The sequence below is a fragment of the Panthera onca genome, chromosome F1, assembly GCF_046562875.1.
Source record: "Panthera onca isolate mPanOnc1 chromosome F1, mPanOnc1 haplotype 2, whole genome shotgun sequence".
Lineage (NCBI taxonomy): Eukaryota > Metazoa > Chordata > Mammalia > Carnivora > Felidae > Panthera > Panthera onca.
The window spans coordinates 38,195,492-38,215,329 of NC_138355.1; the positions used below are offsets into that span (position 1 = coordinate 38,195,492).

General features: G+C 41.7%; 1 protein-coding gene and 1 long non-coding RNA gene across 3 annotated transcripts in view; one reads left to right on the top strand and one right to left on the bottom strand.

Moving 5' to 3' along the window:
• The window catches only part of LOC132685808 (C4b-binding protein alpha chain), a 52,572-nt gene that overhangs the window by 19,531 nt on the left and 13,203 nt on the right, over positions 1–19,838 (bottom strand). Inside the window, exons 5-12 of one of the 2 annotated variants that reach the window (XM_078440674.2) lie at positions 16,448–16,533; positions 16,078–16,272; positions 14,893–15,075; positions 14,063–14,263; positions 9,982–10,167; positions 6,753–6,926; positions 6,099–6,274; positions 5,282–5,576 (exon numbers count right to left, since the gene is read on the bottom strand). In XM_078440674.2, coding sequence (XP_078296800.1) covers positions 5,403–5,576; positions 6,099–6,274; positions 6,753–6,926; positions 9,982–10,167; positions 14,063–14,263; positions 14,893–15,075; positions 16,078–16,272; positions 16,448–16,533 — 1,375 coding nt within the window. In that variant the 3' untranslated portion in view covers positions 5,282–5,402. Of the gene's footprint in view, positions 1–5,281; positions 5,577–6,098; positions 6,275–6,752; positions 6,927–9,981; positions 10,168–14,062; positions 14,264–14,892; positions 15,076–16,077; positions 16,273–16,447; positions 16,534–19,838 lie in introns of those variants that run through there. The other variant, XM_078440675.2, reaches the window with a different exon arrangement.
• On the top strand, positions 577–6,770 carry LOC145713350 (uncharacterized). Its single transcript, XR_014136437.1, has 3 exons — positions 577–2,496; positions 2,599–4,123; positions 6,684–6,770. It is a non-coding gene; the product is annotated as an uncharacterized LOC145713350 (long non-coding RNA).

A 19,838-nucleotide genomic window follows, 5' to 3' on the forward strand; every position in this document is an offset into this window, starting at 1 on the left:
AAAAGATAAAATTTAGCAAAGTTCTTGGCATGATATTTTAGAACATCGTGGGTAATGAGTGTATCCTAGAAGTTTCCAGGGTAGTGGGAAACATCAGGTCAGAAGGTAAGATACCCTCTGACTTCTCAGTAGCTGTACTGGAGTTAATAGGACAATGAGGAAATTCTTTTTCTTTTTTGACAACGGAGAAATTCTTTCAAAATGAGAGGGAAAATTATTTTAACCTAGCTTTCTATACCCAGCTGAATTCTCAATCAAGCGTCAACCTAAAGACGGTTTCAAATATGTTAGGACGCCTATTTTTACTTCCTATGCATCATTTCCCAGGTAGTTCCAAAAGGATAGGCTCCAGGAAAATAAAAAAGCAACAGAGAAGAAAACACGGATCCAAGACCCAGAGCAAGTAACAAAACCGAATCTGCAGACGTGAAAGCAGTCACTGCACAATGCAGTATACAGATGTCCCGTCTATATCACTAGGACGCTGCACTTCAGCACAGTCTGGACAAATTCCAAAGGTCACTTCTGCCTCCTTTTGCTCAGACTTCTTCCGGAATCATTTAAAGGTACTCTGCCTTTTTACCTGTAAAGACAAAAGGGAGGTAATCAATCAACACCTTCCAGAAGCAGATCTCACTTAACAACTGATGGCAATTATCGGATCGATACCCCAGCTCCCTCACCTGAGAGTGGTTACCTACTTTGAGGTGTGAATTCATCATCTTTACCAGTTTCCCTGGGATTAGGCTCTGCTCATCCTAATAGACCTTGGGAGAACCATCCATGGAGACTAAAAAGGGAGTTGATAAGCATGTGTTGTCTCCAAACATTGGGACAATTTCGGTGGACTGAAAAATCTCTTGGAGCACTTAGGAGGACTTGGAAATAGAGGGATAAGGAAGCAGGCAAACAACATACCTAAAAAGAACACTATCGACCAGCGTAAAATAAAAGACCGTTGTAAGGAAAAGAAACATGCCCACAGAACACTACTTGCTCAGTGCAGTGATAATAAGTAAATGTTATACTACTGATTTAACTAAAATTGGGCAATAGCCACGTTGGAAGAAAGAGCGAGGAAAAGCAGATGATTTGATCTTTGGCTGTGAACGATAGATAAATGGATAACTCGTTTAAAAAGAAAAAATATATACTCTCTAAAAAATATGGTGATAAATACCAGGAAAAAAAATGCCCCAAGCGGTGACAGTGGATCTCTGGGACAAGGGAAAAGGAATTGTGCGGGTCTGATTGGTTCACTACTTTGCTAAATGTGCACATATTTTAAATTAATTTCAAAGATAAGTAGAGTTGCTAGGTCAGGAAACGGTTGCACTTGTAAGGTGGTTTGTAATTTATACAATTATGTACAAAAACTGAAATGTTCAACATGAAATTTCAATTAAAAATGGAAAGAGAAAAAGGAAAAAAAATGAAATGGAGTCATTTATACCCAACTTTATTATTTCAGTATTTGTTTGCATATACATGCATTCAATTTAGACAATTTTGAGATGCATATATACTATTCATCTAGGACCTGAGACATTTATCCACCAAAGAATATACTGTTAAAGAGTGAAGGAAGAATTCATATCAGTATGAAAATATGACTCTGTACTGCTCACATAGTCATAGAAAGTGTTAAGGAAGGAAGCAAGAAGGATTGGCATTTCAAGCCTCAACCAAATCTTCTGGACAGATAAAGAATGAAGCTTGAGGTAGATAATTCTTTGTATGAATATACTCGAATAATAGGAAAATATAATAGGAAATAATGGGAAAATATAAGCGTATTTTGTTATTCCATTATAATCCACCATAAAAATGGTGTGGAAGGTGACTTTTCAGATAGCAGGAACATAAGTTTTCCTTATGAAATTGGGAGAAAGTATTCATTCCAAACCCATGCCAGTATTCAAACCAACTCATTCGTATCAGCCCAACATTCTTAAACACAGCTGCAAAAATACACCAAGGATTTTTACGTAGATAATACATTTAAAACATCATCTAGTTCTCTAATATTCAGCAGTGATAATATGCAGTATCAGTCAAAATGAGGTTTTCTTGTATGCCAGAGAAAACATGTCTTACGGAAAAAAATAAAGTAAAATAATGTGATATGAATCATAATGAAATAGAAAACTAATTCAAATAGCTTATAACAAAACAAAATAAGCAAACTACTGTTTTTTAAAATTATTACTTAATTAGTGAAAACTCTTCTGAGTCGAAGTTTGGTGGCAAAGAAGAAGGATGGAGGCATATATAGTCACCCTCTCTGGTGGCGAATCAGTGAGAGCCAGTGGGTAAACCAGCAGTCGTCTGATATTCAGCCACATTTCACCCCAGAGAACTGGTCAACACCCTCTCCCCCAGTCCCTGCTGATGTTACAAGTTGATAAACAGAAACACACCAGAAAGACACAGACATGAGCTAAACGGTGATCCGTTTGAGTTTTCTCTGCTTGCAATTGCATAGCTCCTGCTAAGGTAAGATGATGCAGGCAATTCAGTTGTTTTGAAATGATACATCTGCCCCGTTCTCATAAGATGATAACATTGTTTTTCTGAATGTTCTCAATTTCATCTTAGATGTTTGGTATCAAGTGCCCAGGCTCCTTTCCTTTCTCTTACTGAAACCCTTGATGAGCAACAGACTGAACAAGTTCCTCTGCTACAAAATCTTCTGAAAAGGTCTTTTTTAAGCCTGCTCAGCTCATGCATATTACTAGCAATATTTTCCACAATTTTAGATCACATTTGAGAAGAAAAATTTGGCCATGGGGGAGGGGAAGGAAAAAAAAGGGGAAAAAAAGGTTAGAGAGGGAGGGAGGCAAAACATAAGAGACTCTTAAAAACTGAGAACAATCTGAGGGTTGATGGGGGGATGGGAGGGAGGCGAGGGTGGGTGATGGGCATTGAGGAGGGCACCTGTTGGGATGAGCGCTGGGTGTTGTATGGAAACCAATTTGACAATAAATTTCATATTTTAAAAAAAGAAGAAAAATTTGGAAAAAATAGTTATGATGCACAGCTAATTAAACAATAGCAGCAGACAATGTTGCAATTCTATTCCCAGAATGTCTGCGGGACCCCTGAGGCTCATTCCACATCCTCACTCCCCAAAACCAAAAGCGAGGATTGATGTTTGTTACAGCAGATTGTTGACTTGTTGGTGAATTTTAGTTGTTTTGTACTTAGTGTAGACAATTATTCGATTTATGAGAATTCAGATAACAAGAGAAACCTCAATGCGAGATAAGGACAAAAGCAAATGTCACAGGGGACCTGATAAAGAGAAATGAGAGTTTAGAGTGGTGAGAGAGAGGTAGACCAGAACAGATGTCAGAAGAGAGCCATAGAGAAAAGGAAACTGGAAGAGGCCATATGTGCCCTGCGCACGTCCCGACCCTGGAGGCTACTGCAGGCAGGGCCAAAGAGCCATCGGCCATCAGGGTCTCTGTGCCTGATGGTGCTCCCTGGCCACAGGAGACTGCTCAGGGGGCCCACAGGGTTGGCTGTCGAAGATGTTGGAACAAGTCTCCACCAATGGGAGAGGGGAATTGGTGGACAAACGTTCCGGGTCCTCATCCCTGGACGGACTCTGCAGAATTGTGATCCACAGGCTCTCAGAGAACAGTCTCAGAACTGCACACCTGTCTGCAGCCTCAGTCGACACCCCGAGAAAGCTCCCTTCTTCGCTGTGTTCCCTTTCTCATCTTCTCATCCCGCTACCCACTCGCTCACCGTGCTTTCTGGGGCCACCTTCCGAGGAAATTAGTCACCCACAAACCTCTGTCTAAGATGCAATCGAGAATAAACATCTCCTGGGTTCCCCGAGGCTGGGGCAGACAAATGGCTTCCAGGACCGTCAGTGGAACCTTCCATGCCAAGTGGGTTTCCGTCGCAGTTCCAGCCCATCTGGGACATGTAAAGTTCAGCGAAAGCCTGTGGGACACCAGTGCCTCTGCAGAGTACATTTGGGGAAATTGAAACAAAGAGGCCAACGTTCCCCTAGAGAAGAGACTCGCTGACGGAGCGATTTCAGAGGACGCAGCCATCGGAGGAGGTGGTGAGAGAAGGAACAACAGCCTCCAGGATGCCCCAAGATATACAGGTGATTGATGGGGGTTTCTCCTCACGTATGGGATAGTCGCTCAGGCCGCGTTACATTTCCATTAAGGACAACGGGGCCAAATCAGATGGTGGACTTGGGAACACACAGGTGGCCATCATGTGGGCCTCACATTCGGCAGCCTTTAGACTTTGTTCCCTAAAAAAAGGAATCAAGAGGTTCGGACACAAACACAAATCCCATTCGTGTCAGGTAGAAGTTGAGGGGCAGGGGCGCCTGGGTGGCGCAGTCGGTTAAGCGTCCGACTTCAGCCAGGTCACGATCTCGCGGTCCGTGAGTTCGAGCCCCGCGTCAGGCTCTGGGCTGACAGCTCGGAGCCTGGAGCCTCTTTCCGATTCTGTGTCTCCTTCTCTCTCTGCCCCTCCCCCGTTCATGCTCTGTCTCTCTCTGTCCCAAAAATAAATAAAAAAACGTTGAAAAAAAAAATTTTTAAAAAAAGAAGTTGAGGGGCAGCATTAGAGAGGCAGAGGCCAGGTTCATGGGGTTTGGTAAAGGACGTGACTCCCTTCAAAGGGGGGAGAATGGACCAGGACTTCGGGGTGTGTCTACATTTACTCTAAATACTGAAGAGAGGGAAACAAACCACGAGAGAGTCTTAACGATACAGAAGTAACATAGAGTTTGTGGAAGGAAGTGGGGGGGAGGATGGGCTACATGGGTGATGGAGGGCACCCCAACTATATTTAACTAAGGAGGGCACTTGTCGGGAGGAGCACGAGTGTTGTACGTGAGTGATGAATCACTGAATTCTACTCCCTAAACGAACATCGCACTGAATGTTAACTGACTGAAATTTAATTAAATAAATAAAAATAATAATAATAAAAAAAACTACTAGAGCCCTGGGTGATGTGTACACATGAACCTGTGTAGCGAGCGATCCCGGGAAACGCTTTGCTGCGAGCCCACATCCGTGTCCAAGGCCCTTACAGGGAAGTAATGAATTAGTTTAAGCAATGGATTACTTCAGAGACCTCATTAAGAACTGAGTCCCGGTGACCACAAATAACGAAACTAAATTTGATGTGTAATTTTTTTTACTTGAAAACAAAAATGGGCACTTTGTGTCCAGAAAAGCAAAAAACATGAGCTATGAGGTGATCGATAATTGTACAGTCTCAAAGACTAAACGTGAACAAATTGTCCTTTCTAGACATTTATTACCATGAGTGATGGGACAAAGGGGGCAGGAGAGTGGGTAAGCTGAAGCGACCAGTGTTGTATTGAAGGCAGCACGTGTTTCTCCCTCTCTTGGGAGAAATTACGGTGGTGAGTCCATAGCAGGAATCCTTGCCTTGTCTCTCTGTATTTCCAGCAGTTCAATTTCCAAAGACAATTTATACACCTCCAGGGCCATTTTCACATCTTCTGGGTTGGGGAGACACCGCATGACCCTCCTTCCTGCGAGCACGTGTCCACAGCCTTCAGGAATCACCTAAAAGAGATGTAGGTATGGAGTGGGGTTGTCAGTGTCCTCCTGACAAGGACAAGACTAAGGGCTCAGGGCCAAGGCGAAGCCCAGAACTTGCGGGTGAGCAGGAAAAACAGAAAACACCTCGGGCCCCAACTTAGTCCTCCCTAGATGAATAGGGATGGGTTCTCAGACAGCTTCACAAGGGGCCTCTGTGAAGACAGAGGCTGTTTCTGAAACCATCCAGAAATAGAACACAGGATATAAGATAGTCTAGAAAAAGTCAAATTGGGTCTCAGTGTTGCAGGCATCCGACACCCTCTTCTCCCTAAGGGGCTCAGGTTTTCCTATCTCCAGTGAGAGAGGAAAACTTGTCACTCCTAAGGGACCACAGTGCTTCAAGATAAAAGAGAGTTCCTTGGAGGGACTCAGGAGGGAATCCTGACAAGTCAGATCTCACCATTGCTGGCTGGGACAGCACTTGTGGAGAGGCACCATTTTTAGGGTTTGATAGGACTGGAACTTTCCTTGAACTGTGCCACTTACCCACTCACACTTGGGCACCTCGAGGTCCCAGGTTCTGCTCTCTGAGCAAGTGATGCTTTGGGGACCGACCAACTCATAGCCAGAGTCACACTGGATGCTGATATTTTCAGCTTGAATGTATTCAGTCTTATCCACGGACAGCTTTCCGTGGGCTATTTCTGGTTTCATACAGACAGCTACAAAGGAAACATGGTTTCAAGGAATCCATAAGTATAAGAAAAAGGGCACGACAACAAGCTAGGATTATAAGATTAAACTATCGTGGGTGCTGCTAATTGCTTTATCTTTTATTCGGTAGCAATAATATTCGTTAGCATTTTTGTTGCGCACTGACCACATATCAGACTCGAGCTAAGCACTTTATGTGATTCTCTCAGCTCTGTGAAGGGAGGACTGTTATTAGTCCCATTTTACTAGGAAAAATTTCAGAATATTTCTTGAAAGTGGGAATCGGGCTGAGATTTATGACTGGGAGAAAGCCTGGGGAGGTTGATGTTAATGTAGCCCCTTTGTAATGTTTGCATCCGGAACACAGTAATGATTTCAAGTCAACCACATCAAATGTTTCTGTGCTGCCCCTGGCAGGAAGAAGCTGTACTCTCGGTGCTTTTGTGACATTTCCACCCACCTGACTGGAAAGGGAGCAGGAGTTACCTTTACATTGAGGGGCTGCAGGAGACCAGCCTGAAGAACTGCAAGAGAGTCGAGCTTCACCAACTAGAGTGTATCCTTTGTCACATTTATATATCGCCTCAGTACGACTGAATATACCAAATGCTTGATTTCGTTCAAACTGTCCATGGTCAATGGTAGGAGGGAAATCACAGCCTTGATGGTGAGAGACAAAAGTGACAGAGTGTGAGCTTGTAGAATGTAAAATATAGCTCACCCCAGAATCTGCGTGGTTTGTAGGAGGCTTCCTTCTGTCCTGTGATCTTCTCTGCCCATGGGATCAAGTGTCAAACCCAAGACCTGGGCTGCCCCCTTGTAAGTCTCAGGGTGAGGAACCACCATGGCCCCCTCATTAGACCATTTGACAGTCATATCCAATATCTTCAAAAGTATAATGGGAATAAACAAAACCAATGCTAGGTCCAAACTCCATATTGAGTTCTTGGTCTATGGGGTAAGACTAGTCATATCCAAGAAGTCAAATAGAAGCCATTGATTCTCCCCATCATCTTCCCCAGGAAGGTGAGATACTATATTAAAAAATACATCATATGCCAAGGGGAAAGTGGAATGGGAAAATTGGTGCCACTCTTGAAGAACAAAAGCTACATTCCCATCATATCGCCATTTATTTCCCCAATCTGTCTACCAGGAAAATTAGGATTCTGGGAAATTACAGTAAAGTATTGAAAACTGAGCATTTTAGTCTCATTTCACATGGGGTATCTTTGCTAAAGTAGATTTAGTTATCCTCAGGTAAATGGGGTCACTGGTTTAGCTAATGCCTTCTTTTCATGCTAATCGGAAAAAAAGGGGTCAGAAACAGTTTGCATACACATGGAAGGATCAAATCACACATTTTTAGTTTTAGACCTGGGGTATGATTAGTCACTTGCCCCTGTCATAATAGCATCTGAAGATACTACAACTATCTGGACATCCACATTGATCCAGTATATCAATGGCATCATGTTAATTCTACTGTATGGGCAAGAAGAAGCTAATGTGTAGATAGATAAATAGATAGATAGATAGATAGATAGATAGATAAATAGATAATAGAGAGAGAGAGACAGATAGATACCTGTCCCAGTTCCTGGTGCAGACCCCTAAACCCTTGTAAATTGCTAAGTGCTGAGAACCCTAAGAACATCTTTTGTTCTACTGAGGCAACTTGCAGTGGCTCCTGGGTGGGAACCGGTCACCAGAAAGACCAAGCCATGAATAAAGCATGGAATTTTTCAGCCCCACTCTCCTCTCCAAAGAAGGGGGAAGCAGTGCCAATAATTGATCATGCTACAGAGGGTAAGCCTCCATAAAATCTTAGGAGGACATGGTTTGGAGAGCTGCCAGGTGGGTGAACGCATCCACGTCCTGGGAAAGTGATGGATTGCAATTCACAGGGACAGAGGCTCCTGTGCTTGGGATCCTTCCGGACTTCACCCTATATATCCCTTAATTTGGCTGTTCATTGTATCCTTCGTCAGATCCTTTAATAAGCTGGTTAATACAAAAGTGTTTCCCTGAGTTCTGTGAGCCACTCTGGCAAATGAATGGAACTCAGGAAGGAGGTCATGGGAACCTCCAGTTTGTAGCCAAGTTGGGCAGATTTTGGTGGTAACCTGGGGACCCACTACCCACATTTGAGATCTGAAGTCAGGAGGGGCGGGGAAGCTTTGTGAGACTGAGTCTTTAAGGTGTAGCATGTGATACAATCTCCAGGTCCATACTGTTGGAACTGAGTAAATTACAGGGCATCCAGATAGTGTTGTGGAGAATTCCTTGTGTCAGAAAAAAAACCACACGTTTGGTCACCAGAAATGCTGTGAGTGTGCTGCGTGAGGAGTAAAAGGGACACACAAGGGAGACAGGAGGTGAAGGGAAAGACTGGGCTTTTCCATCCTTCGTAATGATGCTCCAGCATATAGATGGTAAAGATTCAAGGGTTTGCCAGATCAGTGCAATATTTAGAGGTCCAGGGTACATGGCTTGTTAGGCTATCCCTCCAAACTAAAGTCGAACTATTATAAATGGCACACCACACTAAGGAAAAAAAGATGCACAACATATAATAGAACTTTCCCGTTTCCAGAGGCAGGATCTTCCATACGTGGGAATACGATTCCAGCCCATGAGCTAGATGACATAAAACATAACTGGGTTTGTGTGCAGCCCATGTTGGGATACGGCTCGGCAGCTAGTTCACCGTCAGTGAAATCGTCCTGTTGCTTGGACCTTAGGACCCTGCAGAGCCTCGTATATTGAAGGTGGCTCTAGTTGGAAAACATACAAATGTCAATGGCACGATCACAGCATAGACCCTTGAGATCCTGAAGCAAGGCCATGCACTGCTGCAGAGAATTATGTGCTGTTGGAGACACAACTCTTGGCATGTTGTTTGGTCCTGATAGGAACCGTGCCTGACATTGGGTCATGAAGTGAGCATGTGCCAACATCACTCTTCATGAGCTTGGTCTCTCAGAACCAACAAGTTAGAAGGCCAGGCAGGGAGCAAACCGTTCGTTTATAAAGTGGAAGTCGTCATCTGGGATTGAGCATGAGCAGGACCCGATGGCACAACATCTGGCACAAAGAGGCTGCCCGGATCCTACCTGTGCCCATCCACCACTGCCCAAGTGCCTCTTTAGCTCCCGCTTATGGCTATGTGGGAGGTACCCATGATAACCAATTGACAGAACAGAGGAAACCCGAGCCTGGTTCATAGGTGTATATTTGGGGTATGTGTGTGCAAGCTAAATGGATGAACACAAAAGGAAAGGAGGAAGTTTGAGGAAGAAAGGAAGCAAGTTTAGACGGATGGTTTCAAATAGGTTTGAGTGGGTATTGAACTGCAGATTAAGGCATATGGATCAGAAAGAAGGCAAGAAAAGACAAAAATACCAAGAGAAACGAGGCAATAATTGAAAAGTCCAGCTGATCTATTACATGGGGCCGATTTCCTGATGCAGAAAAGCAAAGCGAAGCAAAGCAAAGCAAAGAAGCAAGGTCAAGAGGATGGGAATAAACAATGGGGGGTGGGGGGGAGGAAAGTTGGATAGGGGGTGGGCAGTGTTCTTTAACAAATTTATCCACTCCAAAAACCGTGCAGGGTATACAAAATCTTTTAGCGAATTTCAAACCTTCCCTTAATAATCTCCATCGCTTTGATACAAAGAAACATCTAAAATAACACAAATCCAAAAGCTCTTACTCTCATCACATGTTGGTGTCTTGGGATACCAGGTGCCATCTCCTTGACATCTGGCTTCAAACTTGTATTTCTGGTAACACGTATATAAAACTGCGTCTCCATTGAAAAAATCACAGCTATTGACAGAACTAGATCTCTGTTCATTGATTTTGCCATTCTTCAGCTCTGGTGTTGGGCAACATACCTCTAAAAAATTAAAAGTGAGACTAAAGGTTAGTAAAATCACTTCAGTGAAGTTCCTATGGATAATAAGCTCATTTCCCCCTTCCGAGGATGTCGCCACTGAAGAGAAATTGGAGAAACAGAGGAGGGTACCAGGGACACTTGGACCTGCTCTCCCTGCCCCCGATTGCTAAAGGACTCCAACCCAGTCATTTCCCTCCAACTAAAGAATTTCATCAGGAGCCTCCAAAACGAGAAGTGGGATGAAACCTCCATGAAAATGTAAATTTTCAGAAGTATTCAAAAGCAATGACAAATGACATCCATCGCTTTGTGTGTTCACTAGGGTCACAGCATTACTAACCCCGCTAATAGCTTACGCTGCCTCAGTCACAGGAGGAAAACTGTCCTTAAAAGTTTATAGCCACCTGACAACTAATGCACAGAAAGACATTTAAATTCTTGCATGTGGCCAGGAGTTTTCTTTTTTGATGCCAAATTTAAGAGAAAGAGCTATTAAGGTCTTTAATTTTAATGCAATAAGAGCTGATATAAGGATATAATTTCTTATTCATTAGTAGAACTACTTTAAGGTAGAACTGGATATAGTTTGAGGTAAAGAAAATATCAGAGCAAATTAAAATGTCCTATTCTTCACATGAGGAGATTGACTAGCATTACAATGGGGATACTTTGGGGCATACTCAAATACTCTCACCACTCATTTATTTATGAATTACAATAAAAATGTCCAAGACTGATATGTTTTCTAAATTATAATATTCATATTTAGGTAATACTGTAAAAAATACTTTTAAGTATTTAAGTCATGAGTGCAATTCCACACTGAATCAGATTGTCTGATAATTGGAGTAAATACCATTTCACGTCTGCTTTTTATTATTTTTAATAGTTTCTTCTTTTAAGTTTACTTATTTATCTTGAGAGACAGAGAAAATGAGTGAGGGAGCGGCAGAGCGAGAGACAGGGAGAGAGAACCCCAAGCAGGCTCCATGCTGACCGTGGGGCTGGATCTCACAAACCATGAGATCATGACCCGAGCTGAAATCAAGAGCCGGATGCTTAACTGGCTGAGCCATCCAGGTGTCCCTCACTTCTGCTTTTTAAATGGTTAAAAAATATCCTTTATTAAAGAAGTAAATCAAAATGACTCTAGTGAGTAAAATAAATATGATTTTAAAGTAGGTTTTAAACTTCCAACAAAAAAAGTCCAGGGCCAGATGGCCTCACTATTCCCAGGTGAATTCTACCAAATATTTAAAGAAGAGTTACCGTCCATTCTTCTCAAACTATTCCAGAAATAGCAGAAGGAAAACTTCCAAATTTATTCTATGGTGACAGCATTACCTTGATACCAAAATCAGAAACAAACACCACTAAAAAAGAAGACTGCAGGCCATAATCTTAATGAACACAGATGCAAAAATCCTCAACAAAATATTAACAAACCAAATTCACCAATACAGTAACAGGACCGTTCAATATAAACCAGTGAGATTGATACCAGGGATGGGAGTGTGGTTCAATATTTGCAAGTCAATGAATGTGATACATCAAATTAACAAGAGGTAAAACATGTTTAAAAACATACAATCATTTCAAAAGATGTAGAAAAAGCATTTGACAAAATACAACATCCATTCGTGACAAAAAAAGTGTCCACAAAGTGGGTTTAAAGGAAACATCTCAAAATAAGGTCACATGAAAAACCCATGGTTTTTCATCACAATGATCATGGCGAAAAACTGAAATCTTTTCCTGTAAGACCAAGAACAAGACAAAGATGCCCACTCTTGCCACTTTTATTCAACATAGCACTGGAAGTCCTAGCTGTAGCAATCAGACAAGAAGAAATAAGAAGCATCCAGATTGATAAGGAAGAAGTAAATAAGATTGATAAGGAAGAAGTAAATTTGTTAAAGAGCACTGCCCACCCCCTAGTCCAACTTTCCTTCCCCCCCCCCCATTGTTTATTCCCATCCTCTTGACCTTGCTTCTTTGCTTTGCTTTGCATGTCACTATTTGCATATGACATGATACTATATATAGAAAATCCTAAAGGCTCCTCCAAAAAACTATTAGCACTAATAAATTCAGAACAACTGCGGGACGCAAAATCAATACATAGAAATCTATTGTGTCTCAGGGCCCTGGGCGGCTCAGTCGGTTAAGTGTCCAACTCTTCATTTCATCTCAGGTCACGATCTCACAGTTGTGAGCGCAAGCCCTGCATTGGGCTCTGCGCTTTCAACGTGCAGCCTGCTTGGGATTCTTTCTCTCTTTCCCTCTCTCTCTGTCCCCCTCTGCTCTCAGTCTCTCTCTCTCTCTTTCTCTTTCAAAATAAACAAATAAAAGCTTAAAAAAAAGAAATCTATTCAGTTTCCATATACTAACAACCAAGTAGCAGAAAGAGAAATTAAGAAATTAGTCCCATTTACAATTGTACTAAAAAGAATAAGATGCCTAGGAATAAATTTAACCAAGGAAGTGGAAGACCTATACTCTGAAAACGATACAGCATTGTTGAAAGAAATTGAAGATGACACAAACAAAAGGAGAGATATGCCATGCTTGCGGATTGGCAGAATTAATATTCTTCAAACGTTCATACCACCCAAAACAATCTATGGGTTTAATGCAGTGTCTATCAAAATACCAACAGTGTTTTTCACAGGACTAGAACCAATAATCCTAAAATCTATATGGAACCATAAAGACCTCTAATAGCTAAAATAATCCTTAGGAAGAACAAAGTTGGAAGTAACACGACCCCAGCTCTTAAGACATACTACAAAGCTGTAGTAATTAAAAATGTCTGGTACTAGGACAAAAATAGACACATAGATCACTAGAATAGAATAGAGGGCGCCAAAGTAAACCCATGCTTATATAAACAACTAATCTGTGACAAAGGAGGCAAGACTATACAATGGGGAAAGCACAGTATTTCCAATAAATGAGTATTGAGAAGACTAGACAGCTACATGCGAAAGGATGAAGCTGGATCGCTGTCTTACACCATATACAAAAATAAACTCAAAATGGACTAACGACCTGAATGTGAGACCCAAAACCATAAAACTCCTAAAAGAAAGCATGGGCATTAATCTCTTGGACATTAGCATCGGCAACATTTTTATGGATCTATCGCTTCCAAGCAAGGGAAGCAAAAGCAAAAATAAATTGTTGGTGCTATGCCAAAATAAAAGGCTTTTGCACAGTGAAGGAATCCCTCGACACAGCAAAAAGGCAACCTACTGAATGGAAGAAGATATTTGTAAACGGTACATTCAGTAAGGGGTTAATATCCCAAATATATAAAGAACTTCTCAAACTCAACACTGAAAAATCAAATAATCTGATTAAAAATGCCTGAATAGACATTTTCCTAAAGAAAATATACAGATGGCCAACAGACACATGAAAAGTTGTTGTTCAACATCACTAATCGTCAGGGAAATGAAATTAACCACAGTGCGATATCACCTCAACCCTGTCAGATCGATTGGTAGCAAAAGAACAAGAAATAGCAGGTGTTGGCTAGGATGTGAAGCGGGCTCCAGGCTCCGAGCCGTCAGCCCAGAGCCCGACGTGAGATCATGACCTGGGCCGAAGTCAGACGCTTAACCCACTGAGCCACCCAGGCGCCCCCCCCCCATTTGATTTTAAACGAGGATAAGGAAAGGTTATCATTCTCAGCTCCTCCAAGACTTGCATGATCCCTCCTGACAATAATATTGCACTATTCTGTTGAATTATTATAATTCTCAATTTCTCTTGAAAGATAAAATTGCCTCCATTTAAGGTAAAAAAAAAAAAAAAAAAGAAAAGAAAAAAAGAAATACTAGCCCAGGTTGGGCATTTAATATACAAAAAGATTTAAAAAGCAGAAACTCACCCTTACACTCTATGTGCGGGGTCCAAGTCAAATTTTCCTGACATATCACATTCGTAGGCTCAGCTGAAGTAGGTTTATAGCCATCACGGCACCTGTATTTCAGCATAGCTCCAATAGGATAAACTCCCTGTTTTGTTGGCATCTGGTAGTTATACATCTCCCAGGAGGCATGTGGGATGTCTGGTAAGCCAAGACAACTATCTGCTCGTCAAAGAAGAACAAGGGGGAAGCGATGCCGTTACTCGGGATGCAACCGTGATCATCGACTAGCCTGTCCTACCAAGGGATGCCATGTGTTCATTCAGTCAGGAACCATCTTGCCCTGGCTGATGGATCAGCCACACCAGAAAACGGACTAGCACCAAGTTATCGTTATTAGTATTAACGTAATTCTCAGTGACTCACATAAGTTTATAATTGCAGAGTGTCAGAATCATAGTTAGGCCATATAATCCTTTGGTGGAAGTCAGGAAAAGGCATTCCCCCCCTCCACACGGGACACTTTATTATCTTTCAAATCAGTTATCATAATGTAATGATTTTTTTTTTTTTTGGAACAAAACAATTTTCTACTAACTGCAAGAGAATTGTTGAACGAAATATACTAATCTACAATGTTAATGTCTCCCTTTAGGGTTGGAGAGTCCACAACCTGCACAAGTGGACTCTAATCATTTTTTTCCCAATAACTACAAGACAAAGACAGTCATTGATCTAAATTTAAATGTTCACGGTGGGGCAAGTGGGTCTAGGCATACAAGTATGCCCTCACCAGCATTTCTGGGTAATTTAGATGGAAACATTGAAATCCTTTCATGGCCCGTACTTACTGAGCTCACAAGTGGGAGGAGGAGGGTCCCAGTTGTTATCTTCTTCACAGTGGATTAAACTGCTTCCTTTGAGAATAAAACCTCTATTGCAGTCAAACACCATGGAGTCTCTATAAGTATAGTGGGGTCCAAATCCCAAGATGATTTTTCCATTTTGAATCTCTGGCTTAGGACAAGTGACTTCTAAAGAATCACAAGAAGAGACAAGTGGGTCTTAAGAGAGAAATGGCAATGAAGATATTACTGTTGTTGTTAATCCTGTGTCAACTATAACACAAAAGCCTGATACGCTATATGTCAAGTGGACCCATAGGGAACATTTTTTAAACGTTTATTTATTATTTTGGGGAGAGAGAGACAGCGAGCAAGCAGGAGAGGGGCAGAGAGAGAGGGAGACACAGAATCTGAAGCAGGCTGCAGGCTCCGAGCTGTCAGCACAGAGCCCGACGCGGGGCTCGAACTCTCGGACCGTGAGATCATGACCTGAGCCGAAATCAAGACTCAGACACTTAACAGACTGAGCCACCCAGGCGCCCCCAAGGCTCTTTTTAAAAGCCAGGGCATGATTTACTTTTCTCTCTTCACCCACTGAACAGATTTTGAAAGCACATGTTGATGTGGAAATACCACAAGATCAAAGCTGCTAAGTTTGTTGCTAAATTTCCACCTAGACTACAGCTGCCCTGGAGTCTCCTGGACACTCAGCAGACTGAGTGTGAATGAAAACCAACCTTTACTTTGCAAAGCCAATGAGATATTGGTGCTGTTTGTCACTGCACAGCGGTACATCATGCATAAGTACCAGTTGAGAGAATACATGCATACATCATGGCAATAATTAGTCTTGTCATCATCCCATTTCCCCCAACAAATTCACCTTCCAAGCCAAATTCACCTTCCAAGTCAAAATGCATCATTGTGACTTAGCTTTTTTTTTTTTTTTTAAGTTTTTTAATTATTTTGAGAGAGAGAGAGAGTACGCATGAGTTCGAATGGGGCAGAGAGAGAGGGAGAGAGAGAACCCCAAGCAGGCTCCATGCTCAGGGCAGAGGCTGATGAGAGGCTCCATGTGGGATTCGATGTGGAGGAGAGGGGCTCGATCTCATGACCCCGAGATCACAACCTGAGCCACTGTCAAGGGTCAGATGCTTACCCAACTGAGCCCCTACAGGCACCGTGACTTACTTTTACAAGTAGGAGGACTTGGGCTCCAGACGCCTGTTTTTTTATTTTTCACTGTGCAAGAAATGGAGGCTTTGCCTAAGAGCGAGAAGTTGGGGTCACAGCTGTAGGTGACAGAGGAGCCATATGTATAGAAATCTTCATCTCCACCGTTGTGCTTCCCATTACTGATGGCTGGAGGAGGATCGCACTTGGCGACTGGGATGAGTGAGTGAAGAGAAAGAAATCATCAGGGAAGGTATCCTTGCAAATCTAAACTTCATGATGCAGATTTTAATGGCGGGTAGAAGACGCAGCAAAGATACACGGGAGTTTTAGTACCGAACATGGTTGATGTAGGTTTGTGGTCAAGTCAGAAAAAGTCTTTACTTACTTATACATTGTGGGAGAGGATCACTCCAATCAACTCCTCTATCTTGGATCTCACAATGACTAGTGGCTGAACCAACTAAAACGTATCTGAATAAGAGAGGGCCAAAGATTGTAATGAAATTCCTCTGACTCTAAATGAAGCTGGACAAAGGGGTCTAAATACATTAACTGCTTACGCAATATTAAACAGTGAAGAAACGATATTTTCTAAACAGCACTTCCCACCGAGCTCTCCGTTCAGTAAAACTTATCACCGCAGTGAGATGTGTGTGTTCGTTCATTCATTCTTTTATTCTGGAATCTGTTGGCGGGCAGCGACTGTCAGGCATGGGGTTTATCCCGAGCTCAAACGGGACAATGTAGGGTAAAAGGCTCATTCGAGTGTCTTCCGAAGTGTTTTGTAGATGTCGGTACCAGCCAGGTTACTGGCCCCAAACTTTCCTGTTCTCGGACAGGCAGCCTCCCTCTGACTTATAGGTGCTTACCCTCTCCAATACACCATTAGCTCTCTGTTCACGATCCCCATTTTTATAGCTCTTGACAAGTTCTAAGCTTTCTTCGGTTTGTCTTACTGCCCTCTGTATATTATGGTAACAGAAAGAAAAAGCACTGTTAGTATGTCTTAAAATTGTGCTATCATCAAGGAATAAATGTACACTCCGATTGAAGATTAATGCAAATGGGACCTCCAGTTGGCTTTATTTAATAATAAATAATAATACGTAATAATCCTAGTTGGATTTATTTAATAATGACTTAAAGAAAAACTAATCTTTTAATAAGACAAGAGACACTGAGATGTAAGCATTTCGTCATTTTGAAACTTCTTAAAAAGGTACATTTTCCAAACTACTCAGGAAACCAAGTGAAAAGTGTGGTTTCCAGCTATTCCGATAGGAACACTTTAGTGTTCCGACAGCACTTGCGTTGTGAATCTTCTCGCTTTCTGTCTTGGGAGCCATAAGGGATAAATAAGGATAAATGTGAGAAAACCAAACTAAAGGGAGCAACAACATTAGAGGAAAATGTTAAGCACGGATAGCAAGCAAAGGAGAATCGACACATACTCAGTCGGAGAACCTGAAGAAGGAACACAACACAAAGCAAAATAGCTATTTTGAAATGCATATCAAGCAAGTATTACAGAAGTAAAATAATAATCTACATTTTAAAATAGCAGCTCGCGGCACAAAATGTTGCACTAAGTGACCTGTTCCAAGACAACAAAGAGTAAAATTACTAAAGATTATTTTGAGCTAAAAGCACTTGAAATGGCAGACATAGGAAGGGCACTTGGACTTCTTTTCTTTCTGAAAGCAGGAGATAAAACTCTTCATGTAGAAGATGCTCTCCCTATACCGCGACCGCGAGGAAAAAAACAATCTTTTCACCAGAGATGAGGAGTTGAAGCCAAGAGAAATCTATACAGACAGACCTTGCGGAAATAACCCTTAATCTTCCTGCAGCCTCCCCATGTATTTTGTTACTTTTCTACAATTGTTACTTTTTATTCAACCTAGCATATAAACACTTAGGCCTAATCACTTCTTGGGTCTTCAGTTTTCCTGTGTAGGCTCCCATGTATGTCTAAAAATAAAATGTGTATGCTTTTCTCCTGTTAATCTGTTTTATATCAGCCTAATTCAGGCCCATTCAGAGAATCTGAGAGGGGAGAGGAGAAGTTTTGCATCCCCTGTAAGAACCTGTTCTTGTCCAGGGAGACTCAACATTAAAAAAAGGAAAAAAAAAAAAAAAAGCCTATTCTTCAAAAATGAAGTTAAACACTAATCCAGCACTGATTTTTTTTATTTTTATTTTTTGCATTTTAATATAATTTATTGTCAAATTGGCTTCCATACAACACCTGGTACTCATCCCAACAAGTGCCCTCCTCAATGCCCATCACCGACTTTCCCCTCTCCCCCAACCCCCCAGCACTGAATCTAAAATATGCCTAAATTTAGGGATGCCTGGGTGGCTTAGTCAGTTAAGCATCCAACTTTGGCTCAGGTCATGATCTCACAGTTCCTGAGTTTGAGCCACGTGTAGGGCTCTGTGCTCTTCGCACAGAGCTTGCTTTGGGCCCTCTGCCCCCTCTGTCTCTGCCCCTCCCCCTCTCATTCTCTCTCTCTCTCTCTCTCTCTCTCTCTCTCTCCCCCTCCCTGTCTTTCAAAATAAGTATACTTTTTAAAAATAAAATAAAAGATGCTTAACTTAAAACTTTATGTAGAGAACAAGTATTGTCAGGAAAAATTTTTTTAAAGGCAAGGAGCCAGGACTACCCATATTGGCTATTAAAACACATTATAAAGTCTTGATAAGTAGGTCACTGTGAAATATGTATATTAATATACAGGCAAAACAATGGCTTTGAGTAGAAACATATATAGATACATACACGATATATACAAGACACATATGAGAATTTATTACAGTACCGAAAAGCACTCTCAAATTTGTAAACTGAAGATGGACTTTTGGGGTAACAGGTTCCAGTCATATGGAAAAGCATTGCCTAAAATAGGCACCTCGTGCTGTATATTGTATATTGGCTCCAAATGGATCAAAGCTTTAAACATCAAAAAATATGAAAACGTACAAGCAGTAGAAGAAATCTAGGCAAATCGTTTAAAATCTTGTATTGGAGAAGGGCTTTTAAATGAAGACCTAAAATCTAGAAGTTATTTTATTTTATTTTATTTTATTTTATTTTATTTTATTTTTTCACTTATTCATTTGAAATGAAAAGAGAGAGAGTGCGCATGCAGGGGAGGGGCAGAGGGAGAGACAGAATCCTAAGCAGACTCCAAACCCGGCATAGAACACACTCATGAGAATGAGATAATGACTTGAGCCAAAATTAAGAACCCAACACTTAGGGGCGCCTGGGTGGCTCAGTCGCTTAAGCGTCCGACTTCGCCTCAGGTCACGATCTCGCGGTCCGAGAGTTCGAGCCCCGCGTCAGGCTCTGTGCTGACAGCTCGGAGCCTGGAGCCTGTTTCCGATTCTGTGTCTCCCTCCCTCTCTGCCCCTCCCCTGTTCATGCTCTGTCTCTCTCTGTCTCAAAAATAAATAAACGTTAAAAAAAAAAAATTAAAAAAAAAAAAAAGAATCCAACACTTAACTGACTGAGCCGCTTAGGCACCCCCAGAAGCCATTTTGAAAAGAGAAATCGATAAACTTGAAACCAAAGTACAGCATTTCCTTGAGAAGAAAAAAAAATGTATCAATACCAAGTCAAAATAAAAATTATATACTTGGGGGGAAAGTCTGCAGTTCATATCAGAAAAAAAGGTCTAAACCCTAATATGCATAGGTTCATGTGTATATATCTTGTGTGTGTGTGTGTGTGTGTGTGTGTGTGTGTGTGTATAGGTTTATGTATGTACATA